General features: G+C 42.0%; 1 protein-coding gene across 6 annotated transcripts in view; it reads left to right on the top strand.

Annotated features, from left to right (window-relative positions):
* Positions 1-27,933, top strand: part of Bbs9 (Bardet-Biedl syndrome 9) — a 369,513-nt gene that overhangs the window by 24,739 nt on the left and 316,841 nt on the right. For all 6 annotated transcript variants that reach the window (XM_076939717.1, XM_076939716.1, XM_034510258.2 and 3 more), the window contains one exon: positions 8,898-9,011. In XM_076939717.1, the coding sequence (XP_076795832.1) occupies positions 8,898-9,011 (114 nt within the window). The remainder of the gene's footprint in view (positions 1-8,897; positions 9,012-27,933) is intronic.

Genomic DNA, 27,933 nt, shown 5'->3' with positions numbered 1-27,933 from the left:
CCTCTCTCCATGTGGGGTGTTGGCTGGCTTGATTTTATGTAGGTCTTGTGCTGCCAACTGCAGCTGCTGGGTTCGTGTGTGCAGTGACCCAGTCGTGTCCAGAAGACAGCGTTTCATAGCATCTTCCACACTGCTTGTCACTCCTACAGTGACCTGCTCCCTGTTGGTAATGTTTCCTGAGCCTTGGGTTGTAGGGAGGGATATGATACAAATGTCCTATTTAGGGCTGAGTGTCACTGTCTGCATTTTGACTAATTGTGGGAGAGGAGCTTACTTCTTATGCTCAAGCTGACTTATAACTCACACGGTCGGCCCAGAAAATGGGTGAGCCTCCAGTTTCTACCGTCTTAGTGCTGGGGCCACAAACATGTGCTCCGTTTCTTCTGGATTCCATAATTGTGTCAGTCGGACGTGATTCTTTACTATCTTGTTTTCACAGGCGATGGAAGAGAGCTTGTGCCCAGTTAGTTACTCCCTGACCTTAGATAATTCGTTCCTTTTAACCCTGTGGGAACTCTAAAAGCAAGGAGATAGACCGGACTCTAAACCTTCCTTGACCCATTTTAATTATGGCTAGCAAGGCAGGAGCTGATAACGTAGCACTGGGGCATAGGGCACAGACCAGGGGTACCATGTTCAGGCAGGAGCTCAGTAAAGAAACTCGCTTGGTCATAGTTTGTTTGGGGAAAACTAGTGTCCTTCTTTGAGTTAGTGCTGAGATAAGAGAGATTTGCTAAGGGAGTGGTAGGGCTGTTGCTTTTTTATTCTGGCAGTCATTTAAAAGCTATATTCCCTGGAGAGCAGGAATTGTCCAAACCATACTTCCTTATGCCTATCTGACTCCACCCCTCACTTCTGTAGCCTTTTGTAATATTAACAGGGTGACAGTTTGTGTACTTTTCATAGCGTGGCTTAAATTCAAAAGCATGGGAGTTAGTGTTTTTGTTCTTTTGGTTATATTTCTTATGGTTCTAGGCTGAACTTTGAGCTAGCTCTCACAGCCGCAGGGGGAGCACAGGTACTTCTAGCTGAAGTGAATGTTGGGGTTGGCAGATGTCAGCTGCCTCGGACAGTCTTTCCCACTGCCCTCCCCCAAGCTCTTCCCTTTCCAGCCTTTCTTATTTTTGTGGTATTTAGGATTGAACCCAGAACCTTGATCTGCTTTCATGAAGCTCTTTTGTAGTTGACATGTTTCTGAAATAGACTTGAAGTGAATCCAGTCTTTGAAGTATTTCTCTTGGAAGTGATGAGTAGGCCTACATAGTCAGAGGATACTGGGTGAACTTTCTTAAGGTTGGACACTGTGTCTTTAAGTGTCCTTGTAACATCAGTGTCTTGATGATCTAAAGGGTTCTTTGTTCTTTCTACTTTCCTTCCCCCACTTTCCCTCTTCTGAATAATATAGCCCAGGGTTGGGGGCCTCAGACTTGTGATTCTTCTGCCGTAGCTTCCTGGTTCTGTTACAGCAGGAATGCACCACCACATCTGGCTTATGTTGTTTTCTGGTGGGCTTTAGTTTCTGAGCTGAGATGTTGGAACGTAGTTAAAAATAAATCTTTAAAAAGTGTATGCGTGTGCATGTCTGTGTTTGAGTGTGTGCCTGTGTGTGTGCAGGTGCCCTTGCAGTCCAGGCAGGTATCACATCCCTGGTGTGTGGCCGTGAGCCGCCTGATGTGGGTCCGCTGTAAGCAGCAAGTGCGGTGCTCGTAACTACTGAGCCCCTTTTCTAGCCACGGATGTTTGCATTTACAATGATTATATTATTTTAAATATTCTTTTCCAAAAATTATGTATGCCACAATAGGCGTTTCCAGGTGTCTGACTTACTGACAGAGTTTTGATGACAGCCATTGGAAGGGGAAGAAGAAATCCTCCTTTATTTTTCCTGTGCTCATGTGATCTAATTGGGGAATATGTGTGATGGCTCTGGACTGTGTAAGCATTTCTAGATTGCTCATCTAAAATTGATTTGAAAACTTATTAAAAGACTTATAATTTGTTTCTTTTACCTTTGATATTCTTGGAGAATTTTTGGAGATATTTTAAAACAGAGATTGTCTTATGTAGACCATAATTATATATAGCTAGTATATTCAGCCTATAGATCTTACCTGATTTATTTTTGGTAATACAAATAATTTTAATATTTATGTCACTGATAATTTTCTAAAAGAAAAAAAAAAGGGCGAGAAAATTTAGATTTTTACACGATGCCTTCATTCCAAAAGAGTTATCGAAGGAAAAAAATTGTCTTTATTCTCTGCAATTGCACTATTTTATAAAATTTATTTTTATTTTAAAAACATTTATTTATCTACTTACTGAGACAGAACATCACCAGTAGCTCCGATTGGCCCAAAACTCACTATGTAGACCAGGCTAGCCTTGAACTCAGAGAGCCTCTTGCTCCAGCCTCCTCAGTGCTGGGATTTAAGGTATGCCCACTGTTTACAGCTACACCGAGTTTTGGGTGGTGTTCCCTGAATTTTGGAAGTTTATCAGTGTATTTGGAATTCTGACTGAACACAAGTTCTAGTGACATTTTGATATTTGGGAGGAGAAAGTGGGGGCAGGAGGATGTGGTAGTGTATCCTTGAGTGATGGAGGTTTTCTCACTTCAGCTGAGAATAAATGTCGTGTGCTGGGGACTCAGGGTCTAGGTTCCTGTCAGACAGCAGCACTGCTTTAGGACTTGGAGGATGAATGTCCGACAGTGGGCGTGAGCTTTAGAAGGAAGCTGTGTTATACGAGAAAGCAAGCAGGCCACATTCATACCGCAGAAGCTGGAGGGGTTAGGAAGTCCTCACGGGCCTTGAGGCTGAACAGGTCAGCCCCGTTGTCCTACCCATGAAGTGGTCATGTGTCTCCATCCTGGTGTCTTGGACTATGGCTTTGGATGGCCTCACATAGGTAGCTGGCTTCATTTAGGTTGCTATGTAAGAGAAGAAAAAGATAAAAAAAAAAAAAAAGAAACGAGAAAGAACATGAAGCAGTACCCTCAGCAGTGCTGTTTCTGGCCTCTGACCAGGCCAGATCTTGGGATAGAACCAAGGCTGTTTCCAGCTTCTGCTTGAGACTGGGCTGGCTGATGGTGAAGGCCAAGAAGTGGGGTCACTGCCTTGGAAGTCCCTCTTCTAATTGCCTGGCCAGTTTCTTTCTCATGCTTCAAGTTTAGGTCTAATTTTCTTAATTATTTACCCTGAGTCGTGTGTTTCCTAATATGAATTCTTAAATTTGTCCCACCTTTGGGCCATTTTTGGCTGCTGTGATTGGCGGAGGCTGCTCCTACATTAGAGTTTGTTGATATACTATTGGATTGTTATTTGCTTCATAGGAACTCAAGGAGCTGTTCTCAGGCCAACTTTAATATTAAGTCAGCACAGCCTGACCTGAGTCCTTTGCCCATGGGTTATTTGTTTGGGGTGGGCAGTACTGTGGGAAGCAGTGTTAGACACAGTGAGCAGGCAGAGTGAAGCCATGTGGCACCACAGTGACACTCAGGGAGCTGTAGCTGGGAGCTAAAGGAATCCTGTAGGAACCAGAGTCAGAAGGGCCACATTTGCATGCCAGATTGAAGATGTGGAAAATATAGAGAAAGAAAATGCAAGTATTTCCTCTATACAGTGAGGGTTCTTTAGGGAGATGCTATGTATTATATTGGCCAAAGACAGGTTACCGAGAGAAAAACCTGTAGCATGTGAGTTGAATATGTATATGCCCAATATGTCCGACCCCAAAGCATGGTTATGTCATTGGCTATTAGATGCTTATTTTGTGCAGATTGGAAGGTGTGCATAAGCACTGTCCCATTCAGTAGGGGGACTGGGTGTGAGTGCAGAATGGCACGTGTAGCTTGTGTTGCTAGGTCAGCTGCTTCTGGGAACGTCTTCTCTGGGAGCTGGGACTCCCCTTAGGTCCATATAGTGACTGACTTAGCTATTTACCCTCCGCCCACATGTGCCTTGTGACTTTTACTGTTTACTACCTCAGATGGTGTCTATACCCATAGTTTCTTGTTGTATGGCATGTGAAAGGTAACCTTTCTAGGGCATGGGGCTGAGGAGCAGTGGCTCAGCTCTAGGCTGCCATCCTGTTGCTGCTTCTTCCCTCTGTTGAAATATTGTAGTTGCATTCACGTCTGCAGCACATGAGTGAATGAGGAAGGAGTTGGGACTTGGGCAGAGCTCAGAAACAGGAGAGATTCAGAGAGTTCCTCTGCAGTGCAGCAATATAGCAGTGCAGCAGGCAGCAGTGCAGCAGGCAGCAGTGCAGCAGTGGCAGGCAGCAGTACAGCAGGCAGCAATGGGGCAGTGGGGCAGTGGGGCAGTGCAGCAGGCAGCAGTACAGCAGTGCAGCAGGCAGCAGTGCAGCAGTGTAGCAGTGCAGCAGGCAGCAGTGCAGCAGGCAACAGTACAATGGGCAGTAGTGTAGCAGGCAGCATCATAGCAGTGCAGCAGTGTGGCAGTGCAGCAGGCAGCATCGTAGCATTGCAGCATTGCGGCAGTGCAGCAGTGCAGCAGTGCAGCAGGCAGCAGTGCAATGGGCAGTGCAATGGGATACTCAACAAGGCAGCACTTAGGGACAGAAAACGAAATGCAGCAGTAGCTCCGTTGGCTGTAGTTTATCATTTACGTCGCTTGACCGGGCACTGATCACGTGGTTTTGGTTGGAGCTTGGCTGCTGTGGTTGGTGGCGATGGCTCCTGTGTTGATATACTGCTAGATTCAGGCCAGGTTTAGTTTTAATTTAGCATAGTGCCAGACAGAGAGAGGTGAAGAAGTAGAGAAGGAAACCGGTCTTCCCCCCACCTACATAAAGCATTCAAGTGAGGGCCTTGTGCATTAGATTGGCCAAAGACAAACTGGCTAAAAACTGAAGGGGAAAAGTTTCTTAATGTGTGCATTGAGTATGGAGACATGGGAGCATCCCATGTGTCTGATCCAAGAAGGTGCTCATGTCATTTGGTATGTATGTCTTAGTTTTCTGTAGGTCTGAAACCATACAGGGTTCAGTTCTGAAGCAAAGGAAAGAGAAAGTGCACGTTGAAAAGTATCGTGGGCCACTGAAGAGACATAACAGTGACAAAAAATATGTCCATTTCACTTTGCACACGTGGTGTACACCCACCCAACAAATAAAAACAATTTAAAATATTAAAGAGACAGGCTGGAGAGATGACTCAACGGTTAAAAGCACCAACTGCTCTTCCAGAGGTCATGAGTTCAATTCCCAGCCCCACATGGTGGCTCACAGCCACCTCTCATGGGATCCAGTGCCCTCTTGGTGGATCTGAAGGGAGTGACAGCATAAATAAATCTTAAAAAAAAGATTAAAGAAACTTTATTATCCAGATTCAGCCCAGGCTTTCTCCATTATAAGAGTTAAGAGTCCTCTTCTTCCAGGCACTGGAGAGAGACTCCTTTATAGATGGAAATTTTCTATATACATGATACTGCTGACTTTTATGGTGCATGCCTGTAATTCAAGCACCTGTAAGCAGAGGCCAGATGAACAAGTTCAATACCAGCTCCAGCTACAGAAAAACAAACAAACAAACAAACAAACAACTCAGGAGGGGTTAATTTATTTTCCCTGAAAGGAAGGTTGTAAGCTCTATTTTTAGAGATTCAAGACCAGATGCAAAACAGTGGTGTGGTCTGGTATGCTCCTGGAGAATGGCTGCTTCTTTGCCACCACAATCTGATCCTTGTCTCTGTCTCTTGCTCCCTGCCTCTGCCCCATCCTTCCTTTTTTCTCTCCATATCCTTGCTCTCTTTCCTCCTTCTTCTCTTTCTTTTCCCTGCTGTGTTACCCATAGTTGTTTTAAACTTCTGGACTCAAGGCCTTTTCCTGCCTCAGCTTTGTGAGAAATACCCAAGATTATAGATATATGCCGGTGTTGACATAACTCTGCTTTAAGGAAATCAGAAAATGGTTTATTCTGAGCCAAATAATGCCCTGGCTATCTCTATAGTAGTAATAATAATAGTTATTATATATTGTTATATGTAATATTGATATCATGTATTTATATACTCTATTAATAATAAATTATAATATAATATATAAAATAAGTTATATAATATGTTTTTAGGCTTTCTGTTGTTTCTGTTGTTGAATTTTAGCTTTAATCCATGGTGGTCTGATAAAATATGAGGAGCTATTTCTTGTTGAGGCTTGGTTTGTGATGGATTATTTGGTTAGTTTTGAAGAAAGTTCTGTGAGGTACTGAGAAAAAGGTATATTCTTTTGTGTTTGGGTGAAAGGTTCTATAGATATCTGTTTCTATAGAATTTTTTTCTTTGTTCTATTTGCTTGGACAACCTTTTTCCAGCCCTTTACTCTGAGGTAATGTCTATTTTTATTGCTGTGGTATGTTTCTTGTATGCAGCAGAATGGAGGGATCTGTTTTTGCATCAACTGTATTAGTCTATATATGTTTATTGGGGAATTGACCCATTGATGAACTTTATTAGTCTATATATGTTTATTGGGGAATTGAGCCATTGATGTTGAGAGATATTAATGATCAGCAATTGTTAATTTCTGTTATTTTGAGGTTGTTGTTGTTATTGTTGTCATTGTCGTTGTTGTTGGTGGTGTGTGTGTGTCTGTGTTTCCCTTCCTTTGGTTTGCTGGTGTGGGTTATTTATTTCCTGTGTTTTCTTGGATGTAGTTAGCCACCTTGTTGGAGTTTTCCTTTTAGTATTTTCTGTAGGGCTGGATTTGTGGATAGATATTATTTAAATTTGGTTTTGTCATGGAAAATATCTTGTTTTCTCCATCTATGATGATTACAAGTTTTGCTGGATATAGTAGTCTGGGCTGATATTCATGGTCTCATAGAGACTGCTCAGGCCCTTCTGGCTTTTAGAGTCTCTATTGAGACTCCCATATAATATAGTATAATATAATATAATATAATATAATATAATATATAGTATGATCTATTATATTTTATATGTAATTATAACAAAATATATTATTATTATTATTATTATTATTATTATTATTATTATTAATCATCATTTTGGGGGACAATTTCATGCTTGTATATAATACATTCTGGCTATGTTCTCCTGCCCTCTCTTATCTCCCTCTGACCTCTTTCAACCTCCTTGTCACACATGCATGGCTTTTCTTTTGTGAACCACTGACTTTAATCAGTGTCCTCTGTGTAACTGTTTAGTCAGAGTTTCTATTGCTGTAATGAAACACCATAACTAAAAGTACACTGGGGAGGAAAGGGTTTATTTATATTACTTTTCTATATCACAGATCATTATCAAAGGCAATAAGGGCAGAAACTTAGAGGCAGGAGATGATGCTGAGGCCATGGAAGAGTATTGCTTACCGACTTGCTCCTCATGGCTTGTTCAACCTGCTTTCTTATAGAACTCAGGACTACCAGTGCTGTCCCTACCTGAAGTGTCCCTCTGTGATCAATCACTAATTGAGAAAGTGTCCTTTAAGGCATGCTTTCCCACAGCTGGATCTTATGGAGGTATTTTCTCAGTTGAGTCTCCTCCTATCAGATGACTCTAGCTTGTGTCAGGTTGACATAAAAACTAGGTGGCCCAGTCATCATGGGTTTAGAACTATCTTTAGATGCTCACAAGTGTCTATACAATGAGAGACGATGACTACCCACCTCCAGAATTGACCAGAAGTAGCCATTTGTTCACCAGGGAGGTGTAGAACTCATGAGTCCCTCCCTGACCCATGATTGATTGTTGACAGGTCCGGTCCTATGTGGTACCAGTGCAGGCAACCACAGCCACTGTAAGATCATGGTTACAATGGTGGCGTCGTTTCCTGAAGATAGCATTATATAGTCCTTCCTCCTATCATCTGGGCCTTAAATTCTTTCTGCTCTCTCCTCCTTGATGTTCCTTGAGTCTTAGAGAGAGTGATATAAATGCCCTGCAAGGGCTGATCACTCAACACTTACTAATTGTCTGGACTATCAGTAGCTGTTCATTGTCTGTTTTCAATTTTCTTTATAGCTGAATACAATTTCATTGTTATATGTACACGTTTTCTTACCTGTTCATCTGTTGATAGACATCTAGGCTGACCCCACTTCGGACCGTGACTAGAGCACAAGCAAACAGGAATGATCAAATACTTCTCCAGTCACGGTGCTTTCCTTAGCCACGGTCAAACCGTTAATAAAAGGCACAGTGTGTTGCCTAGTTCTATGTCAAGTAGACACAAACTTGAAATCCTGGCAGCAGAAAGTAGATGTAGGTAGAGTCTTCTGGAAAGAACTAGAACATGATTGTAGGATGCGTGGCCTGTATAGTAGAGAGGGAGAGAGAACCCTTTGTTCTCTTACAATGTTTCAAATAGAGCACATTGTTCTGTTCACTTGTTGAAGGAAGTTTGGAAGATTTCTCCATTAATTAGGACTGGCATTGTAGGGCTGGCTCACGTCAGATAGCTCAGTGGTAGGTTCAATCCCTAGTTACAGGACATAGTATTTGAAGGGGTTGGGTATTTTGATAATGTGAACGAACAAGAAAATGAGTTGTTTTAAAGCTGTCATTTGATTGCTGTACTATTGTATCGTTTATAATGGAAAATGTAATGGTGTTTATTTTAGAACTGAAGTTAAATAGCTTTGTTGTCATTTAAATAATTATGCCTCACTAAGGAATGTCTAATAGAAATACACAATAAGATGCTCCTCACGGTATTACTTCTATAATGGTGCGATATAACTGAGATTCAAATTTTTTTTTAACTGTGCTGTCCTTTTCTGTGACCAGTGTATTAATTGTTCTTATCTTTTATTGCTTTGTCATTTTTAATTTTACTGTAATTGAATTAAGGCTGATACAGAGGATGAGAAGAAATTACAGATTTAAAGTGGTCCCTTTGTTTTTTCTCCATAGGGACATTAGGTAATGTGGAACATGGAAACCAGTATCAGATAAAATTAATGTATGAGCACCATCTTCAGAGGACAGCCTGCAATATGACTTATGGACCCTTTGGTGGCATAAAAGGTAATTTGCTTTGAGTCATACACATGATATTTCTAGTGGCGGATTTACATCATTTCATCATGTTACAATGGAATATTATGTGGTTTGAATCTTAAATCATTAAATAAGTATTTTAGTAAAAATTTTATGTTTAGATGTTAAAATAATTAAAATGCATACTTTAAAAATGGAGATGTTTGATAGTCCCATGCCTTGCATTATTTTATGGTCTTCAGTACTCTCTGTAAATATCTGTGATCGTTTGAATGAGAATGGCTCCATGGCCTTGTATGTTTGAATGCTTGGTTCACAGTTGATGAGCTGTTTGAAAAGATTAGGAGGTGTAGCCGTGTTGGAAGAGCTGTGGCACTGGGGTGGGCTTGAGGTTTCAAAATCCTGTGCCGTTCCTCGTTAGCTGCCGCTCTGCCTTTTGCTTATGGATCGATCAGATGTAAGCTCTCAGCTCCCATCCTAGGTCTGCCCATTTGCTGCCACGTTCCCTGTCATGACGGTCATTGACTTACCCTCTGAAACTATGAGCCCCTAGCTATATGCTTTATTTTATAAGTTGCCTTGGTCATGGTGCTTTGTCATGGCAATAGTGAAATAATTAAGACAATGCGTTTTCTACAGAGTTTGTCTTAATAAGCTAATTAAAGGTAGAGCTGGTGCCCGCCACTCTCTGTGGCATGGAATGGTTGTTTGTTTATTTGTTTTCTGAGACAAGGTTTCTCTGTGTAACCTTGGTTGTCCCAGAACTTACCCTGAAGACCAGGCTGGCCTTGAACTCAGAGAATACATATACAAGGCCTGCCTCTGCCTTCCGACTGTTGGAAGTAAAGGTGAGTGCCACCACTGCAAAGCCGGCACGAAGTTTTGATCTTAGTGACAGTCCCAGCTGTGCCTGCGAAAGGAAGGTGGGCCACAAACCTGCCTACCCTGCCTCTCATGTTGAGAGTGCTCATGGAGTCTTCCTAGACGAGAACGCCTGGGGGTGGGGACAGATAGGTACTTAAATGTAGACGTGATATTGCTCTTCAAGGTATGATCTCTGGCGCAAACAGCAGTGACCTGAGAGGAGAGGTACCCCTCTCAGATTCTACCAGGGTATCGGTATCACCTTCATCAAGTAGAGGCACTTGGTATCTTGGGGCTTCAGGATAAATTCCAGGAAATCAGTCATCTCTTCGCTACATGTAACATCGGCAGATTCTCAAGTTCCTTGAATAAGTGGGTAATGGTTGTATCTAGCCTACACATATCATGTCCTCTGTATGCATGGCTGCTTTTTAATGTCTGTCTGTCTGTCTGTCTGCCTGTCTGCCTGCCTGCCTGCCTGCCTGCCTGTCTGTATATATGTATGTATTTTTGAGATCTGGCCTACACTATAGTCCAGGCTCACCTGGACCTCACTCTGTGGGCAGGGCTTGCCTTGAACTCATAGTGAGCCTCTTCTGCACAAACTTCCGGGTGCTAGAGTCACAGCTGTGTTCCATCATGTCTTCCTCTGTATGCCTTTTATATTCTAGATTAAATATAATACCTAACAGCATATGAATGCCATGAAAATAGTTGTGATATTGTACAGATAATGACCAGAGAAATAGTATGTATATGTTCGTGGCAGAAGCAGTTCTTTCCTGAGTGCCTTGGTTGAATCCAGAAAAGGAGAAGGCTGGCACCTCTAGCTTAGACTGGATCCTCCTCCTTTGTATGTTTCTTTTTCCAAGCAATAGAAAGGCTCCCTGCAGAATGTCCATGAGACATAGCTCATGGTTTTTCACTACAGTTAACATGGATGAGGAGCTGGGGGTGCTGGCTTGTGGTAGCAACACATGGTTTTGTGGTTGTGTTTGCATGTATGTGCGTGTATCACCTGCAGTACTGTGTGTTTGCATGTATGTGCGTGTATCACCTGCAGTACTGTGTGTTTGCATGTATGTGCGTGTATCACCTGCAGTACTGTGTTTGCATGTATGTGTATGTATCACCTGCAGTCTGTGATTAGGAGTTTTGTGATATTTTAGCTTTTGGGAGGATCATTTTTTCTTTTTCTTTTTTATTGGCTATTTTCTTAATTTACATTTCAAATGTTATTCCCTTTCCTGGTTTTCCCCCCAGAGCCCCCCTATTCCATTCACCCCTTACCCTGCTTCTATGAGGGTGTTCCCCTTCCCACCCACCTACTCCTGCCTCCCCGCCCTGGCATTCCCCTATACTGGGCCATTGAGCCTTCACAGGACCAAGGGCCTCCTCCCATTGATGCCCCACAAGGCCATCCTCTGCTACATATGAAACTGGAGCCATGGGTCCCTCCATGTGTACTCTTCGGTTGGGAGCTCTGGGGGGTCTGGTTGGTTGATATTGTTGTCTTTCCTATGGAGTTGCAAATATCTTCAGGGGAGGATCATTTTTTAAAAATTCATTTGTGTACTTTTCTCTCTCTCTCTTTCTGTCTCTCTCTCTCTGTCTGTGTATATGTGTGTATATCTGTGTGTATGTGTGTGTATATGTATTTGTGTGTGTGTGTATGTGTGTGCATGTGTGTGTGTCTATGTGTACCACCTGCGTGTAGGTGCTTGAGGATGCCAGAGGATGTGGGATTGCCTAGAACTTGTGGGCTGTCATATGGGGTTGGTAACTGAACCTGAGTCCTCCTTAAGAGCAAGAAGTGGGGCCGGAGCCATGGCTCAGAAGTTAGGAGCATTGGCTGCCCTTATACAGGACCCAACATGGTGGCTCATGACCATTTATAGGTACAGTGCCAGGGAATCTGAAATCTTTTCAGGCTCTCGGTAGCACCAGGCATAAAAGGGTACACAAACATGCAGGCAAAACACTTACACTCATAAAATAAATCTCTAAACAAACCCCAAACCAAAGCAACAAATGTTCTTTACCACTGAGCTATGTCTCTCCAGCTCCCAATTTAGAATATTTTTGTTAGTGATGTACAAGTAAAAGTTTGTGTAATGAAACAAACCACTTGATTAGGTTAGAGATACACTTGTCTGAGTGACAGGAGTGTCGGGTTATTCAAGGTCACAGTTGAAGGGGGGGGGGGGGTTATATGAGAGGTAATGTTGTCCACGAAATGCCTCCTCACACCCCTTGCCTTTCAAGTTGAAGAACACTCTTTTAAAATGTCTGACATCTTTGGGGGACCTAGTTTCCAAACTGCCTGTTTTTTTAAACTGCTTTCAGTTTGTTTGTTCTCACCAAAGCAAATTGCTAAATTCTATGGATCTAGTTAGATGTGGTGGCTCATGCCTCTACTCTTGGTATTCAGGAAGCTGAGGCAGGAGGATTACCATGAATTCAAGAGTAGTCTAGGGTAGATGGTCAGTTCCTGCTCAAACAAACAAGAAACAATGAAACGAACTTCCTATGCATCTGGGGTGCAGACATTGGCTGTGAGGACAGCAGCTGGCTCTTTCAAGTGGTCGTTCTCCTAGCACTGTGTGGCTCAGGCTATGTACTCAGTGCTGTGTAGATTGAATTAGACCAAGTTAACCTAACTAACATAAGCACATTCTTTGATTCTGTGCAACACTTTTGATGGCTTTCCTAATAGACCATCAGGGTAGTGTGATGGGGTTCAGGACTTACTCATCTAAAACACAGGCTCTTGGGCTGGGCCTGTGGCTCACTGATAGGTACGCTCAGTATTTATGAGGCCTGTGTTCTCTCCTCAGCAGCGAAACAGACAAATGAGCAAAGAACCTCTGGCACACGGATGGACGTTGCTCAAGTAGGTTATCCTGACTCCTGCAGGTCATGTGACTGTCCTGTGAGGGCTCAGCTCCTATACTGAGATGAGGAATCTTCTTCTCTTTGAATAAAGGTTCATAGGAGAGACTGACAAGTAGTCCATGCTGAGACTGTCTGCTCAGACCCTGTTGTCCCATGAAGCTCTGTGACAACCCCCATTTTCATCCAGTGTGGGTTAAAAATCCACAAGTGAAATGATTTCTTCTGGCCCTCATTTGCTAATGAAAGCTCTGACATCATGTAAAACTATTATATTTCTGCTTTTCTTCTGGGATACTGTCTTTGGTTGAAGAACCCCAGCTTTGAGCGGAAGGTGAGCGACGAGGCATTTCTTCCCCTGTGCATAACTAGAACCAACTGAAAACAAGGCCTACCTGTTCTTCTCTTAGCTCTTGAATTGTGTTCCACACTGCAAACGCTCAACAAAGCATGAGGCCATTCTGACACACTTTACTTTTGTTTGGTTGTGAACACAACTTGACAACTTTACAACTTGAAACAGAAGGAGGTGGGGTCAGGAAAAACAGGAGTTCCAGGTCAGCTTTGGAGTCAAAGGCTAGCCGCCTGAACTGGACAGGGCAAGACCCTGTCTAGAAATAAACACAACTGTCTTAGGGAATGTAGGCGGTGTGCTCACTGCTTGGCACTCAGTCCCCAATTCTGGACAAGATATGTTTGCTAGAATGTAGAAATGATGGAGTCTGCTGGTTGTTGAATATTTCCTGCACTTGGCACACAAAACAAGCAGTTTAGTTAGCACTTGGGAAGAAGACAAGTCATCCCCAAGTTTTTATTCATTTGAAAGAAATTCGCTTCTCACGCCCTGCCTGTCTCTAGTGTGATTAACTTGTGTAGCACAGCATTGCATAGGGAGTGTGCCACTCTCTTTTTGCTTGTATGTTTTGCATTTTTGGAGACTAGGTCTCTTGTAGACCAGGCTGGAACTGGCTGGGACAGGCTAAAACTGGTTGGAGCTGACTGTGTAGCTGGAATGGGCTTGGGATCCTCCTGGTGCACGCTGGAACCGCTCAAGAGTGAGTCATTCTTTTAATTTGAAAATTACTGAGAATTAACAAAGCGAAGGAAACTTAGTGTTTGAGAAAGCAATCAAGTAAAAAGAAAAAATAAATAAAACCTGGTACTATTTTAGATTAGGTGAGGAGACACTGGGGCTGTGCACCCAAAGAGCTACCACTAGAGGGCAGGCCTCTACTGCTTCTGTTGTTTGGGACTGCCTGTGACTAAGAAAGGGAGCCCAGCCTGAAGGTGTGGCCCAGGTAATCCAGGCACTGCTGAGGTGGAGGCAGGGGGATGAAGCCCTGACATGGAGTGTACCTCAGAAAAACAAAACAAAATAACACAAATCATGAATGAGGAAATTGTATACTGAAATTTCTTCTTTTGACTAAAAATAAATATAAATTTCTTCAAGTTGCAAAGAAGTGTTTTTTAAAAGGGAAATTATTAGTTAATATCTGAAAGGATGTAATGTGGGAATTCTACCAAGCTGTGTACCTGAAACTTTAATTTACATTTGAATCACAAGACCATGGTAACATGCAAGTTCTGAGTCTCAGTGTTCTGAAACTGGACTGCGAGTCTGAGTTTCCGACGGTGTTTTTGGTGATGCCAAGTTGTAGCACCTGAGCGCCTCCCTCTGCCATTCTTGATCCAGCTCCACAGTTGAAAGTTCACTGCTCAAGCTCTGTTTAATGACAGAGGAGGGCTGCAACCAGGCTTCCCCTGGAGAGTCCTGTGGAGTTAGAACAGCAGCCCTCTCTAACCTGGCTACAGTGACTTTCCTATCAGAAAGGACTATAGTTTGCTTTGGCCAAACTTAAGTATTAAGTATTAAGTATTAAGTATTAAGTTACTACATTTATTTATGTGTGTGTCTGAAAGAGTGAGTGCGAGAGACAGAGAGAGAAGGCACAGGGACAAAGAAGAACTGAGCCATTGTATGCTGAAGGCCTACGGACCACTCAGGGCATCAGGCTGGATAGCAGGTGCCTTTGCCCATGGCCTCCCCCTCAGTGAATAACTTTATTACTCATAGATCATGTCAGAACACTGACTTGCTTCTGGGTTATATGTTTATGTTTTGTTTCATTTTTTGCTTGGTGTTTTGGTTTATAAGGAAGTTCAAGAAAGTCTCCAAAGTGAAATGTTAGTGACGCACACACAGACACAGACACACACTCTTACATACACTCACATGCACACTCCCACACACATATACTCAAATACACACACTGCCAAAGTCCCACATTCACGCATATATACTCACACACAGACACAAACTCATACACACATAACACACAGACACACAGACACACTCACATGCACACACAAACACACACACATACACACACATTCACACCCCCTCCACTCCCACACTCACTAATATACATTCACACACAGACACACACAGACACACACAGACAGATACACAAACATACTCACACACAGACACACACACTTATATATATACACGCAGGCACACACACAGGCACACATACAGATACACAGACACACACACTCGACACACACAGATACGTACAGACACAGATACACAGACACACACACTCACATGCACACATACACACAGATACACACATATACACACAGATACACAGACACACATACACAGACAGAAACACACAACATACGCTCACACATAAGCACACACATGCCCACACACATGCACACACACCCCTTTTTTTCAGTAAAGAAGTGTTTCAGGTCAGAACCTTTTTGAGTCGGAGCTTGTCGTGCTGCCCTGCTCTTCTGTTCCCACTGTGTCATGGCTGCCCCAGACCTGCTATACCCTTCCTGTCTCATCCTCCCTGGTTCCGGGACTTGGATGTACGTTCAGCTTAAGAAAACACTTTTTTAAAATTTATTTTTTATTTTTAAATTTATTTTATTTTTTAAAAATATTTCTTAGGAAAAACACTTTTTAAAAATTTAAAATCAAAGTTGTTTTTTAAAAAAATATTTTTTATCCTCTATTTTTAACTTAAAATGTATTATTTAAGAATATCATTTGTTAATATGATGTGTTCTTATCACGTCCACCCCACACCCCCTCTCTTTTCGTTCTCCCAGTACCCTGCATATAAGCCAAGTTGTCTCTTAGGTCCTTGAACATGTTCCTAGCCAATGTTCCGGAGCCTTGCAGTGGTGCCTTACTTAAGGCTGAGCAGTCAACGCTTGCTTGTCCTCATCACCTTGGTCACTGTACATCTCTGCTTTAAGTGCTTTTCATGGAGGGAGAAGCTTCTGATGAAGGTCGAGGTGACACTGTATAAACCTGGGTCCCTGCTGCCCACCACGCCCTGCCTGCCCCCTCTTCAGAAAGAGATTGAAATTTGGTGTTCTGCACAGCATGGTTTTAGGTCATTTCTTCCTCATTTTCAGCATTCCTTATACCAAAATTTATAGATTTTTTTCTATAAATGTAGTCATATTCTCAATATAGTCATATCTGAGACCTGTGGACCCAGAGACAGGAACAGGGGAATGACCTGGTGCCAGCGCAGACACAGCCTTTGATGACACAGTGTAGAGCAGCATGTCCCTGAGATGTTTCACCTTCAGCTAATCCAGAGTAATTTCATATTTTTGGACTTTAGCTTTTTCTCCACCAAAAGGGAACAGTCATTAAGCATATTATGTTTAACATGTAAAACTTGATGCTTTTCAATATGAAATGCAAGGGGCATATGACAATAAATAAACTGGAAGGATATCTTTCTAAACATTTCTTTGAGGCAGAGTTTTACTATGTAGTCTTGGCTTCCCAAAGGCATGCTCCAGGTGATGTGCTTCCTATAACTGGATCCCGTCTCCTGCAGTTTCAAGCATCTCCCAGTGTGAGCACCTGGGGACCAAGCCTTCAACACACAACCCTGTGGGGCACATTGCATATTTACAGAGTATCAGCAGATATACACAGCATCTTTGGGGGCTTTGGGGACTAGTTTTAAGAACACATATCATTGTGCTATCAATCCAGGTGATTTCTGAATTTTTTTTTTAATAAACATGTCATCTTAGCCAGTTTTATGTCAACTTAACACAAGCCAGATTCATTTGTGAAGAGGGACTCTTAGTCAAAAAAATGCCCCTAGCAGATTGGCCTGTAGTGCACTTTCTTAATTTCTGGTTGATGTGGGAAGGCACAGCCTATTGTGGATGGTAGGTACTGGGGTGCTATGAGCAAGTAGGATGAGCAAGCCTACTGGCATTCTCCAGGGCTTTTGGATCACTTCCTTCCTCCATGTTCCTGCCCTATTTTGAGTTCCTGCTCATAATCTGTAAGACAGAGCAAACCCTTTCCTCCTTCAGTTGCCTTGGCCATGGTGTTTAATCACAGCAGTGGAGACCTTAACTAGGATATGTGAGAACTACCACCACAGTGTACAAGTTGTGGTAGTCACATCTTCCAAATTGATAAAATAGTGGAGGTTACCAGACCTCCCTCTTGAGTTCACCTTTGATTACAATTGTTTTCCATTGTGCCAGCTGCAGCATTCATACAGATCAAGCTTGGCAGTAGAGACAGTTGGTATGGTTATTTCTGTACATTATTTATCCTTTTGTCACTAATTTTAAGTGTTCAACATGACATTCAAACTACTCAATATTTGTTATAATCCTCATAGCTCAAAATGGTTTTGGCTTTAAACAATTATTTAAATTCTATAAAGTTTAATATGAGGCACTTCACTTCTTAACACTTTCCTGGAGACAAGATTTTATACCATAGGTTGATCTCACATTCTCTATGAGCCCAAGGGTATAAAAGTAACTTTTATTTGCCAGATGGAATTGTCATCTGGGAAACTTACTCCTGAATAAGCCCACCTTTTCTAGTTCTTTCTGAACTCTGGTTGGCTAATTCAACTCAATTGTTCTGGCCTAAACTACTCTCCAAGATGAGTGATTCAAAGTGGCTTCTCTTGGCTTCTGACTGAATTGCTCTACTTGGCCTCTAACTCTGGCAGTCTGTTCTTATCTTCTGGTTTCTTCAACCTGTCTTTGTAAAACTGCCCCTGATAAAAACTGCCTTCTTTCTCCCTCTCTCCCTCTCTCCCTCTCTCTCTCCCTCTCCCTTTCCTCCTCCCCCCCTCTCTCCCTCTCTCTCATCTTCTCTCTCCTCTGCTCTCATGTGAGTTGGGCATATCCTATCTCTGACTCATTCTGTCAGATCTTTCTCTGATTTATCACTTTGTCTGCCCCTCATTTAGATGTCACCTTCAAACATGGCTACTTCCTTCAACAAACTAAATTTACCTTTAATGTTAAAGGTGTGTTATAAGGGCATGTCTGTATTCCAGCCAGAGGGATTAAAGGTGTGAGGCGTGTCTACATTCCAGCCAGATTATTCAGATTTAGGTCTTTGGATGTGATCTCTTGCCAGAGCAACCATGTTGATAGATTAAAATTTCTTTACTCAAAGGTAACCTTGCACTTCCAGTCTTACTGTTATCTCCCAAGTGCTGGGATTACAGGCATTCACTAACTACCATGCAGTGCTGGAGTCAGAACCCAGAGTTATGCATTAGCCAAGCACTCTGCTAACTAAAGTATTCTACCCACCCTGACCTCCTTTCTGAGATAAGAGTCTTGCCATATATTTTCAGCTACCCTCAAACTTGTGATCCTTTTGCCTCAGAAGACTGAATGCTGGGATTACAGGTGTGCCTGGCTTTGCTATTGGCTTCTTAATACTACCTACTCTGTATGTGATGTGAAAGTTTATTTTTCTTTAACTTTTCCAAGTATTCTACATTGATTTTTTTTTTTTAAAGTCAAATAGAACCTAAGGAAGGTGGAACTCATCTAGGAAGTCTAATGTCATAGTGCAGACATAATGTGCACAGTGTGGATTGAGAGGTCTGGCTGCACACTTGTCCTCTGTTGTCACTAAGGTGGAAAGAACAAACTGTATAAAACTCCAATATGTTCGAAGTATAATTGTCAGTAAAGGAAGTGAACATAATTTTACCAGTGATGTATATGAGCATGGTGGAATATTTTTCAAATAATCAAATGACTTCTATAAACTTGTATAGGATTATATTGTCACATAAATAAAAAATTCATGAAGACTTTGGAATAAAAGGCTTGCCAAAGAAAATAGTGAGTTGAAGGATAAGTCAGAAGTTGCCTTTTGCCTCATATTGAGGCAAACTCCAAGTTAACTTCTCATTGTCGAAAGTGGAGCCTTTTCTTGTCTGCCAAGGGCACATATTAGTGGCCACATGTGGTTACGGAGAGGCTGCTCCCAAAGCCAGTGGAGTCTTTGATTACTATCCAGAGAGTGAACTGGTGTGTCTGATGGGGTGAAGGAACAGCCAGAACCCAGCTTTGTTTCTTCTGTGGGGGTGTCACTGCTAATAAAAGATGAATGCTGTTTTCCTCTTAGAGAATTGATGGGTGTTTTGATAGCCCTGTTTCACCAGTGAGCCATGAGGGCCCCTTTTTCAAATGCATATGGTTGAAATATCAGAGACTAATGTTAGAGAAGACTCTGCAGGTCAGTGGCTTCTGTTCCTGCCTAAGCAGGGATGTGTAGGTGCTGTGTAACACCGGAGAACCCCCTCATTTGTCTTTAAGACCAGTTAGGAGTCCGTGGTGAGGAGTCAGATGAAGGGGTGCAGGGCTGAGTATCAGCCTGTGTGTGTGTTTTTTTTTTTTAAATCATGTATACAACATTTATATAACCTGTAGTCCAAGGCTTATAAAACAATATCACTTTTAAATAGCATAAATAGTTTAACTTTCAAATAACATTTCCTATGTATTATGCTGTATAAAACCTTTAGTTCCCAAGGGCTCTAAAGACAGGCCCATGTAGTCTTCAAACTAAGTGATGTGATTACTTGCAGTTGTTACATTTTGTAAAGTGTGAATATTGAGTATTTTTTATACCCTCTTGCAATCTATTCCTACAGATGGGGGTGGGTAAAATGATGATCTGAAACTTCTTGATGGTGTTTGAAGAGCAACAACAAAAATCTCAGCTTGTTTCTGGTGGCTGAAAGTGATGATAGTAAAGTCTTTGTTAGCACTGACCTTGACAGGGGGTAGCTGACTGTAGTGGTCCCGAGTGGATGTGAGTGTTCATATCATCGCAGTTGTTAAGCCTAACGGTGTGGCAGAATACAGGGTCTGTAGCCTAGCTATTTGGGAGTCAGTAAACATTGGCAATTTATAGAAACCTTGTCTTAAAAAACAGTGGTAGTTTCCTTTCTTCTTTGTCCCCCTACCCCCTTTGGGACAGGGTTTCACTGTGTCTTAGTCACTGTTGTATTGCTGTGAAGAGACACCATGACTAAGGCAACTACTCTTATAAGAGAGAGCATTTAAATGGGGGCTTGCTTACAGTTTTAGAGATTTTGGACATTATCACCACACACAGAGAGATAGAGACAGAGACAGATAGAGACAGAGATACACAGAGAGACAGAGACAGACAGAGACAAGGCAAGGCCTGGTATAAGCTTTTAAAACTGCAAATAATGTTCTCAATGACACACCTTCTGCAAATATGAGAGCCTATGGGCCCATTCTCATTCAAACCACTACACGCTATATATCTCGAGTTGGTCTAGAACTCATTATGTAGCCTAGGCTACTCCTGAACTTGTGGCAATCCTTCTATCTTCTTCCCAGTGCCAGGATTACAAATGTGCACCAACAAGCCGAGGCAAAGTGGTAGTTTTGGTAGGATTTGACCACTTAAAATCTACACACATTTTTTTCTGGTGTTATGTTATTGAATTGGGAAGGCTAAATGACTCAAGTGACATTGTAACAGAGCTCCAGTGAGCTCGTGCACACCTGATCCCAGCACTCAGGAGGCTGACACAAGAGGATCATGGGTTTGAAGTCTATACAGTGAGACTCTGCCAGGACAGAAATAGGGAAAGAAGGAAGAAAAGAAGGAAGGAGAAAGAAGAGGGGAGGAGAGAAGATACCAGGAAGGAAGAGAGAAGACAAAGGAAGGGAAAGGAAGAGAAAAGAAAAAGTAAATATTCATGGATGGTCTGGGTATGTGTGCAGGTGTCTTTTGCTACTTTGTGGGTTCTTTTCTCTTCCACCCTTTCAACTCTAACACTAGATAGAAGGGACAAAGGATAGAGGAGAAAGCAAAGAGACCCCTGAATAAAGTCAGGGTTGGAAAGGGGAAGGTGTTATCATTAGACTACTTCCTGCTGATCAGGGGCATTGAGTTCCTTGGGGCCAGTTTGATCTTTGTTGTCAGGATATCGAATTTCTTCTTGTTGTTTCTTTTCTTTTTTTTCTTTTTCTTTTTTTTTTTTGTGCATGACTGCTTAACAAACCTTGAACAACAGCAACTAACAACCAACCAACAACTCACTAGCCCACCTACCCACAACCAACTCTACCTCTTGTAGCTGTAGCATTTATACACCCTCTCAAAAGTCCCCAGAATTCCAAATATCACATCATTGCAGAAGCTATCTGCAGTTGGCCGAATCACACATAACCAGAGCACGAGGCAAATTATGGTAAGCTTCTTCGGACAGTCTATAGCCTACACCTGGGATTAAAACAAAAACATTCTCTCTCTCTCTCTCTCTCTCTCTCTCTCTCTCTCTCTGAAACCCAAATAGGTGTGGCTCAGTGGACGAGCCCTTGCCTAGCCTCCCTGAGCAGGGCTCGGGCTCAGGCTCAGTTCTCATCCTGTCAGCTCCTTAGTGCCCTGAAGAAAGGAGATGCAGATATAAAAATTAAGGAGATACTCTTCAGATTTAGAATGATTTCTAATTTGAGAAATATAAACAAAGCCACTGTGTAGATATCCCAATCCTGATTCTTATGACCATTGTAAAATATTATCCAAAGTTTTAAGTCTAGGATTCTAGTATTAGGCATACTTTATGTGGAAGAATGGTATCAGATGTGTTTAGTTTTTGTACTTTTAAAACACAAACATATGCTTATTTATCATTTCTGGCTATTTTGAAATACCAGAAATGGTTAAGCTGGGTATATCAAATAAGTCTTATACAGTATCTTAATATTTGATTTTTTAAAAATCTAAGTTAAAGATGAGTTCACAATGGAGAGGTGGCCCTGGGGGTAAAGTGCTATGCAAGCATCAGGGCCTGAGTTCATATCCCCAGAGACCAGTAAAGCAGGGCATGGTGGTGTGGATCTGTGAGCCTAGTGTTCCTGACATGGAAGATCATTTGAAGCTGCTTGGCGGGCTAGCTTGGTCTCCATAGTGGTGGGCAATCAAGAGAGACCCTGTCTCAAGCAAGATGGAAGGCAAGGATTGATACTTGGGGTTTCCTTTGGTCTTCACACTCTCAGCCACACACACACACACACACACACACACACACACACACACACACACATCTTTGTCAGTGTTTCCAGATTTTGGCTGAAACGAGATAGTGTTGTTTAAGGTGGAAACATAACAGAGATATTCCTAAATCTAATTTGGAAAGTTACGTTCATGATGTTAGGGGACTGTGAACATAGTCTGAGTGGAAAATTAAAATTTTGTATGGCTGTTTGCAGCTGCTTGATCAAGTCCCCGTATAGTGCATTGTTCTAAAGAGGACGTTTGTTGAAAGTTTTGGAAGGTGGAAATATATGAAAATCAACAGTTTCTAAAGTAGTACGGACTGGTCTTAATAATCTATCATGTTTCATTTACTGAAGGGAATACATAAAAATGAAAGGAAAAAAACCAGTTAAGATGAAAAGTTGCACGGGGCAGAAGGAGTCTGTGAGATGACTAAAAAGAAACATGCTTTTTTCTTTTTTTCTCAACAATCTGTCCAAATTCGTTTTACTCTCATTATATATCTAGCCGGAGGCAAAGCACGGAGTCTTATAACAAAGAGGGTGTTATGAGGAGGTCTCTTTTCCACAATGAAGCCTAACATATGTGTAAATCTTGCAACCTTGTAACAGGAAACTTTATAATAAGGGAGGACTGTGCTGAGCTTTTCCACAATTTTGGAAGAATGAATTTTATTAGGTGTTAGACAAAGAAATTATCAACTGAGTTTTATGCTGCAAGGCTGAGAGATTTGTTGTGACTGTTTCAGACTTTGGCAGTGGCTTTATGTGGCCCAGGTATATTAGGAACAGGGCCTCACGTTATTAATATGTCTCCTGTCGCTAGTGTTCAAAAGGATATGATGTTTAACTTTTGCCTTTCCGTGAAAAGTTATTCCAAATTCCGTTATTCTGTGGTTTCCTCAGCAGTATTAGGCTGTTCCTGATTGATCAACACATAATATAGTTTGGGACTCAGTCAATGGTCCTTTTCTTTCTGAATGATGGTGACAAATTCTTTTGAAACTTAGGAAATTGGCTCCATCATTCACCTCTGTTTCTTTCTTTGGTTTCCCCACCTCGCCTCCTGAGAACCACATTGTCCTCTTGGTAGTATGCAGAATAGATCATCTGGGGGAGGCAGTGTTTGTTAATTATCTTGGAATGAGTGTAAGCTTGACAGATGGGAGCTTGGGTAATGGTTTGCTTGGTTAATGAAGATTCTAGAATGAAGGTTCCCTAATATGTCTGAGATGTATGTCTTGTAGATTTCCCCTGGTTTCAAGATTACCTGGCCACAGCCCTGTTTGTCTGGATTTTAAAGGCTGATATGTTGTGGCAGACTCTTAGGATATATATAGAAGTTGGACAGTTTTGCATGATGTATTTCATAGCTACTGAAGCAAGTTAGTGTGGAAGTCAGTCCTCTACTCTGGCTTGTCAGCAGGTTTTAATTATTTTATTTTTATTTTACTTATTCAATCTCTTCTTTTCCTACTTGAAAGTGCTATGAATCACACACACTCATGTATGATTTTAATGATGATGGGGAGTTTAGGGACACTGTCTAAGTGTTTTCTTTTTTCTACTGCAGAGCTAAAACTTCTAGCAGATGAGATATTAGGTAGAGAGACATAATGTTAATAGACTGATTTTAGCAAGACACACTGTCATAATCTCTCTTTCTTCACTTCCTTCTCTCTACCTTTCCCCACTTTTGCCCTCATGGCCTTCTTACGTAACCCAGGCTTGTCTTGAACTCATGACCTTCCTGCCTCAGCCTAATCAGTGCTGGGGTTATAGCCAGCTATACTTGGCCATGTCTAACATTAACTTTATTTCTTTTTTTTCTGATGGTTAACTCCTTAGCTCTAAATAATATTATGACATGTGTACATTTTGTCTCTTGATATAACATAATGATGAAGTTGTATGTGGGTGTGTATAAGTGTGTGAGTGTGTGTGTGTGTGTGTGTGTGTGACTGTGTGTGAGGACACATGTACCTTGATGTTTCTGTAGAGGTAAGAGGACAACTTTTGGGACTCAGATTTCTCCTACTGTGGGTTCTGGGCATTGAACTCAGTTTGTCAGGTTGCAGTAAGTGGTTCTACCTCCTGATCTCAACAGCCCCCTGATAATTAATCTTGATTGATACCTTGTTAGACTGGGAAACGTCTAGCAGCTGAGTCGCATCCACTCTGGCGTCTGTGACAAGAAGGAAGTCCCACCCTGAACGTAGGTGGCACCGGTCAGTGTGTGGGGAGCCAGGCTGGAGTCAAGGGGGAAGGAGGAGGAAACTACCTCACTGTAGGCTCCGAAACCCTGGGCACAACTGTTCCCTTCCGCCTTTAAACTGTTTTCTCAGGACTGTCACAGTGCTTCAAGTCTGACTGACACCTGTTAAAATATCCATTGTTTGTTCCTTAATAGACTTAGAGTTCTGCTGTGGCATTGCCAGTTTTAGAACATTTCACTCCCCTGAATAAACTGTCCTCAGTAACAGTAGCTGCAGTCGCCCTGAGGTCCCTCTAGTCCACTAGGCAACCACTAGTCCACTTTACATCTTTGAACGGTTGACATAAATAGGCAATGACGCACTAGAGCATGTCAGAACTTTATTGTTTTATTTCTTGTTAGTTTTCACTCATGTGAATACTCACACTGCATTTATCCACTCATCAGCTAATGGACAGTTAGCTGTGTAGACAGTTGACTGCGTGAATAATGTAGGGGCTCATCATGTAGCCCGAGCCAGTCGGGAAACTTCTTTGTGGCCCCAAGCTTGCTTTGATAAGAAGAATTGAACTACTATATTGTTTGATTCTGGGACTATAAAATTTATAGATGGCAACATCATGTGGTGTTGTCTGAATGACTGATACATAGTTAATGAGCCAGGATATAGTGTTTGGAAAGAGATCTCTCTTCCTTTCCCCCTGCCACCCTCTTTCTCTGTGTGTATATGTATACACACACAGAGATCTCCTTATATATATAAAATGAAACGATTTTTGACAAAATGATTACATAATTAAATATGTGAATGATAACTTTATCAGTAAATATGAAGTAATTATGCTCATTGGGAAATAAATGAATCTACATTTCTACCTGGTATGATATGTCGACATAAAAACTGTCTAAGACACGTGGGCAAATATTTGATACCCTCTTTTGAAGGTGTGGCCTAATGGGGACACGAGAAGATGCTCAGCTTTGTGCTTCAGGGAAGTTAAATTTAAAGCTGTCTGAGATAGTTCTGTACACCCAGCAGGAAGCTAATACAGAGTCAAGTGTCTACTTCAGTTACTAGCTGACCATGAAGCTGTGATGGCTTTGTATTGCATTCTCACGTGGAAAGCCTGGGTGTTTGCAAACCTCTGTGACTCTGTAATAGGCTTTGTAAGGTGGGTGTAGGGCAGGGTCTACTCGAGGCAGGATCTCTATTCTTACAGGTGCTGTCGCTCTCCACCTGGTTACAAGTTGACAGCAAGGTCTCCACTTCCAGCGCTGTGTGAACCGACATATCCGTTCTCAGTGTGGTAACCATGCGCTCAGCTCATGTGCTCAGCCTGATGCAGGCTCTCTTCCTCTCATAGCTCCGCAGTGTGTTCTCAGCCTCTGCAAGGAAGAGGCAGGTAAAGAGGCTTCCTTTAAAGCATGCATAGGTGGCAGCACTGAGCTTTTGAAAGCAAGCCTGCTGCTTTGATTCGTTTATGTTCTGGAGCCTTAGCAAAAACTCTCAAGCAGAAAGCAGATTTAGCAGTGTGTTATACAGTGAAATGCGTGGTCATGATTTAGTTTATCCTCATGTATAGAATCATGGAGAATTCTTGATTTCATTGGAGTGGATTAGAACCTATGCTCACTTAGACATTTCATTCATGTAATAAGGATTTACAGACAGAAACACACCTACAAATTTATTCTTATTCTCTTTTGCTTATTTGTTTTGTTTTTTGAGACAGAGTTTCCCTGTGTAGCCCTGGTTGTCCCGGAACTTGCTCTGTAGACCAGGCTGGCCAGGAACTCATAGAGATCCTCCTGCTTCTCCCTCCCGAGTGCTGGAATCAAAGGCATGTGCCACCATTGCCTGGCAGTAACTGAAGTTTTTGTTTTATTTTAAAAAGATTTATTATTTTTTAAATGTGTGTGTGTATAAGTATACACACTCATTATAAGTATACACTTATACACACATACACATTAAAAAAATAATAAATGCCTGTATACGTGTATGTGTGCCACCTTTGTACAAGTGCTGTGGAGGCTGGAAGAGGCATTGTTTTCCTTGGAACAAGAGTTATAGGTGGTTGTGAATTGTCTGATGTGGCTGCAGGAAACCAAACTCAGGTCCTTGGTAAGAGCAGTAAACGCTGTTAATGGAGCCATCTCTCCAGCCCCTGCTGTTTTGTAAGTTAGTTCCTCACGATGTGGCCTGGGTCAGCCTCAGTCTTTCTATGTAACCCAGGTGTGCCTGGAATCTGTGGTCCTCTCGATTCAGCTTCTGGAGGATGGGCAGTCATTAGAATTAAAAAAAAATTATATTAAGGATTTTTAGGCTATACAGGGTTACTTAAATACTTGTTCAATCAGCTATGCTTGCCTTTGAGAACCTTGCCTTTGAGAAGGCTGCTGCTGAGAGAGTCAGCTGTGAGGCGAGGAGAAGATGCTCTATGTCCTCCCTTCAGGAAATGTCTTGGGTTGATGGAATTCACTGTCTCTGTTCTAAACACAGCCCGGCATCTTCTCCAGTACGAGTTGGCTGCTTGCTAATTTTCGTAGGCCCACACTTTGTGTTAATTGTTTGGAAGTGATGTGGCTATCATTCCTTGTGGTTGGAAACATATCTTAGCTCTGATGTTTAGAGCCCCACTGCTAAATCTGGACAGAGATCTAAGCGCACAGTTGGACGGGTGTTTCTATATGTGATTGTGGAAAACTTGAAGTAGGTGTCCAGATACTTAGGAAATGCTCCCCTAAAGTGTTTTAAGCTCAAGGAATTTGAGAAAACAGCAGAAACAAGGCAGGTCCTTGGCACTCTCTCGTAGCCTTTCCTCTGAACCCACAAAGGTTCTGGCCCTCCCTCCCTGTGATTGCAGGGTGCTCCTGTGAGAGATGTGTCCTTGTTGTTATCCGGGCACGGCCTGTTTGCTGTATCATAGCTCTTCAACACTGTTGAAACATGCAGATTAGGTTTTAATCTGTTGTTAAATTGTTTAATTGTTGGTCTCTCATTTTCCTATGAAGGCTTCAGTGTCATGCAAATCCTAAATTGCTCTGGTTTTCTGTTGCTATTATGCCTCTCAGTATTGTGACACACAGCTGTTAGACCATTTGGGATGTCTGGGACATCCAGGGCCTGGCTACTGGAATTCCTCAGGCAGGGACCTGGCCACTTGCAACTCTTGAGGATGTACAAAGTTTACAAAGGGAGTATCATCCCTGCTCTGAGTTGGCATAAGAGCCAACAGTAGGCACTTTCAGCGTTTTAAGAGCACCCCAAGTATTTGATTGAGGAAAGATCCCAATAACAAAATTTTTAGTAAAAACCACTATTGAGAAAATATCATTCAAGCATATTAAAAGTGGAGAGAAATTGTGGTCCTCAAAGGAAAGACTAAATATTGTAGAGTTTATTTAATATATATCTCCAATATTATGTATATAATTATACATATAAATATATATACACATATATGAACATATATGTATATATGTAAATCTAGCCAATAAAAATTCAATGAATTCTCAGCACTCAAGAGGCAGAGGCAGGTAGATCTCTGAGGCTAGCCTGGTCTACAGAGTAAGTTCCAGGACAGCCAGTGTAGGGTAAAAGAA

The sequence above is a fragment of the Arvicanthis niloticus genome, chromosome 8 (genome assembly GCF_011762505.2).
Source record: "Arvicanthis niloticus isolate mArvNil1 chromosome 8, mArvNil1.pat.X, whole genome shotgun sequence".
NCBI classification, from domain to species: domain Eukaryota; kingdom Metazoa; phylum Chordata; class Mammalia; order Rodentia; family Muridae; genus Arvicanthis; species Arvicanthis niloticus.
The sequence above is the reverse complement of the archived record's forward strand: the minus strand, read 5'-3'. Positions and strand labels throughout refer to the sequence as shown.